Genomic DNA, 4192 nt, shown 5'->3' on the forward strand with positions numbered 1-4192 from the left:
ACCCCCTGACACTAGGCGAGAACCCTGCCGTTATTTGGTTAATAGCCTTGGGCAGGTCTGGAGCGGCTGGGCCTCTAGGGTCAGGTCTCAGGGCCATTACCCCCAGATGAAGACTTGGGGTTCTCTGCCCCTCATGGCCTCCTGGCCAAGGAGGGAAGAAATGGCATGTCCAGCCTAAGTTCAGCTGTGACAGAGCCACTGGGGAAGAGGCGGCCCTTAGAGGTTAATACAAGGCAAGCCTGAGAGGGCCCTTTTCCTTACTTCGTGCTGTTACCAGAGGCCAGGGGAGGCGGTCTGCTGCCTGCGGTTGCAGTAAAGGGGCAGCAGTGGACGCAGCTGACTCTGGACCCGCTGCTTGGCCTACCCTGCTCTCCCTCCCTTCTCCAGCCCACTGCTAGGTCAGAGAAGCATCAACACTTCAGTGGCAGGGTATGAAATTATTTCTTGAGGCCCTTTCTTTTTGAGATACCTGTCTTAAACATAGTTTTTGTAGCTTTTCTGTGTCCTGAGGGTGTTCGTTGGCTGTGTGGTTGGAGGTGTGCCTGAAGTACTCAGTCTGCGAAGATGCAGAGCCAGGTGGTCACCTCCCTGGACGCAAAGGCTTCAGTGGTAACACAGAGTCTGTTTGTCTCCTCCCTCAGATTTCATAGTGGATGTCCTGGGGGTGCACAAATGTCGGCTGAGCTGGGGACTGGTCCTGGAGTCGCTGCAGCAGCCCCTCATCAACAGGTAGGCTGAGAGAGGAGCCCGATGTCAGCATGGGGAAAGCCAGCCAAGGCTTCCAGATGGAAAACCATAGTGAGGAGGAGGGGCTGTGGTCATCACCCACGGTGGGCCCTGCCTGCAGCCTGGTGTCCAGGCCCCTAAGTGAAGCAGAACTCCTGCCAGCGTCTGAGCAGCTTAGGAGCTCCTGCTGCAGCAGACCACTTGCATCCGAAAGAACTCGATGTGGCCCCCACATGAGCTGCCGGCAGGCCTATTCAGTGGTCCTGAGTGGCCCCCCACTTCTGCTAGCCCCTGTGAAGGCTGTAAGGACAAACCCTGGCCCATGTGCTGTCCATTGGGCCTGCAGTGACTTTCAGCCTTGGCTTCTGGCCTCTTAGCAAAGCTGTGCGCAATGCTGGGGTCAGGGGTCACCTTAATGGGAGCTAGACAGGATCGGAGGTAGGAGTCTGATAGAGGAGCCAGGAATGCTGGGGGAAGGCTCCCAGAATAATCTAGAAGAGAGCGATCAGTCTGGGATGAGAGTGCTGCATGCTCTTGCCCTCATCTCTCAAACCTTATTCACAACAGACTGAGTCTCTCTGCCCGCTCCTTGCAGGTCCTGTCTGCCCCGTGGCCTGTAAAGTAGCCAGTAAGTCTATAGTGGTTAATTGGGAGAAACGGCAGGAGTCAGGCTCTCTGGAAATGCTTAGCGACTCGACATCAGTAGGATTTTGAGAGCAGTGCCGATGTGCTAATGTAGCTGTGTGAAGAGAAGTGCAATCTCGTAACTCTAGTCTTGTGACCACCTCTGCCTTTATTAGGGTCATCGCTTTATCAGTTCAACAAGCATTAATTTCATGGTAGAGGCTTCAGCAAGCTATTGAAGTTTAGGGAATCTGGAATGGGTGAGGGGGAGAAAATAAATGTCATAAGCAGGATCTTGTACTCAAAGGCTAAGCCTGACCCTCCTCTAAGCTGGCCTGTTTGTTCTAGACATTTACTCTACTGCCTTGGGGACATCATCCTGGAGTTCCTGGATCTCCGCGCCTCCGTCAAGGAGTCTGCCGCAACCACCTCTGCTTCACACAGCCCTGGCAGCCCCAGGAGGACGGGGGTCGCTCCTTAGCTGTCAGTTATTCACACCTCCTTACTGCGTTGTGAAGAATTGCTCGGCCACCAGGAGACCAGTCAGGAAGCCTGCGCCTTCTGGACCGAGGCTGCAGCTCCAAAGGGCTAGGCACTCAGCGGCTCAGTTCTGCCGCTCATTTATCCACTTTTTGTGGGTGAGGGGTTTGGGTATCAGTTGCATGCATGACCGTTTCCACGGCTCCTCTGTGGTGTGTGGGTTGTAGCTGGTGGGTAGCTCCTACTTCCTTTGGAAAAGGGAGCTGTGTGGTAGAGGGGCGAGCCTGTCTGCTGCTTCCAAGAGCCTTTCTCCTGGAGGAGGCTTGCAGGAAGCCTGGCTATGTGCGCACATGTGCCAAATCCACTGACATGCTCTGGACAGGATGGCAGAGAAACTAGCCAGATTTCCTTGAGGAGAAAAACCTCTTCTGAGCTCTGTTTCCACCTGGAAACTGCAAACTCCTTGGGGCCACTCTTGAAACGCAGACCTCTGGACTCTACCTAGTTTCTAGCAATTCCAGGAGGAGAGAGAGGGAAAAGGTTTCTCAAGGGACTTCTTCCTCAGTGACTATTTTCCACCGCATCAGCCTGTGGAGGATGTTGTGAAGGCTGCCTCCCTGGTGCTGCACTTTTCCTGTCCAGAAGACTTCAAAGCAGATGCCAAACTTCTGGTAAATCCACCCCGCCCTTCACACCCTTTCCTGCAGGGGAAAAATGTGCACCACAGATTTTACTTACTAGCTTTCTTTCCAACCCCCAGCCCAAGAGCAGTGGAGGTTTTGAACGTGTGACCTCCTCTCTGTCTTCCGCAAAACCGCATGCAAGTGACACGTTCAGCCTCAGTGTCTCCCAAGGAAAGGACACCCTGCCCATGGCTGAGGATGCCCGAAGAGGAGGAAGCCATGGTGACGGGGTTTCTCAGATCTTTGGCAGGAGACTTTGATTCTGAACAGATGATATTACCAGACTTCCAAGGAATAGCTCTTTGCTGTTTCATAAGGATGTGACAGTGTTTTGGGCACCAGCGATGGAGACCGGGGCGCTCTGTCAGGCTGCAGTACGTCACAGAGGTGGCACAACTCGGGAAAGGCTGGCAGCAGAGGAGGGGCGGCTCAGAGGGAGATGCAGCGGGTGTGAAGCACATGCCGAGGTTCTCAGGGCCTCACCGGGAGGCCTTTGCCCACCCCTCACCCCTTTAGCTTTGGGCATGCCTGTCTGTACCCCGCTTTCACTGAATTAAAGGACCCTCCCACTTGAATTCCCTTCTTGTAGTTAGACTGATTAAAATGGATAGGACATCAAAAACAAGTGTCAGCGTTCTCTTAGACTCTGGAAGAGTTGACAAGCATACAACTAAACTGGTCTATGGAAGAAAAGTTGTGAAATCTTTTCTTTTTCCACCTGGAGGCTTTAACCATAAATTGTGTTCCCGGATAACTGGGAGGCTTAGGAGTGCTCTTACTGCTGAAAGCAAGGAGATGAATGAGATGATGTGTCATGGCCCCTTTTAGTCTTGGAAGTTGTTCCACTGACTTGATAGTTCCAGAGCTCTCGAGGCAGCCCCACCGTAGACATCCACTGGCAGAAGCAGCCCACTGTCCTAGAGGGAGTGCCTGCAGGCTGCGGGGTTAGCTGGCCATGGCAGGCTGATGCTTCAGTGCCTCCATCAAGGGCTGCTGTGCTGTCCTGGACAGCTGCGGGGGCCGGTCCATTCTCTGTTACCCGTCTGTCCCCATATCGCCCCTCACATGTTCTTGCATTGAATCTGCCACCAGTTCCAGCTCAGGGGTGGTACAAAATCAGTGAGTCGGTAGCCTGACGAACCGTAAGGTCCCTATGACTATAAGTTCTGAGGAATCTTGACACTTCCAGACCAGAGGTTTCCTTGTTTTTCATGTTCTATAAGAGATTTGACCTCAACTCTGCTTACCCCACAGAGATAAGCTGTCCTCGGATCTTCCTTTTACCCAGTAGGGAAATGATGGTAATCAACAAAGAAGAAAGAGATCAAGACACATCTGGCTATGAAAGCCACCCGCCAAGTTAGGGGGGCAGGTCTAGACACCAAGAAAGATGGGCGTTTGGGAGAGAGCTACCAGCATCAGAAAGGGACTCCCCACGAAAAGGGGAGTGGGGATAAAGGAGACAGGGGTCTGCACCGACCAGAATTATTTTCTTTTTTGCATTTACCTGTGACTAAATTTTAGTCAGAATTTTAATATTTGAAATGAGATTTAGGTTTTGCTTGTTTTGTTTTTGGATGTTTTTGCTGTAGTGCGTGTGTGCTTACCATCTAGAGCAAGAGACAGAAACAGGGAAAGTAAGAAGTCACCCCCCAGGGGGAATGGCCAAGCCACACTCT

The 4192-nt window shown here is 52.5% G+C and overlaps 1 protein-coding gene across 2 annotated transcripts in view; it reads left to right on the forward strand.

Annotated features, from left to right (window-relative positions):
* Positions 1 to 3135, forward strand: part of SNX19 (sorting nexin 19) — a 42182-nt gene extending 39047 nt beyond the window's left edge. Inside the window, exons 10-12 of one of the 2 annotated variants that reach the window (XR_334831.1) lie at positions 642 to 729; positions 1699 to 2501; positions 2591 to 3135. Coding sequence is in view for 1 of the 2 variants with exons in the window: in XM_006150636.1 (XP_006150698.1) it covers positions 642 to 729; positions 1699 to 1831 (221 nt within the window). In the remaining variant the exon portion in view is untranslated. Of the gene's footprint in view, positions 1 to 641; positions 730 to 1698 lie in introns of both variants that reach the window. The other variant, XM_006150636.1, reaches the window with a different exon arrangement.
* Positions 3136 to 4192: the final 1057 nt, after the last annotated feature.

This window comes from Tupaia chinensis, unplaced genomic scaffold (genome assembly GCF_000334495.1).
Source record: "Tupaia chinensis unplaced genomic scaffold, TupChi_1.0 Scaffold000292_1, whole genome shotgun sequence".
Lineage (NCBI taxonomy): Eukaryota > Metazoa > Chordata > Mammalia > Scandentia > Tupaiidae > Tupaia > Tupaia belangeri.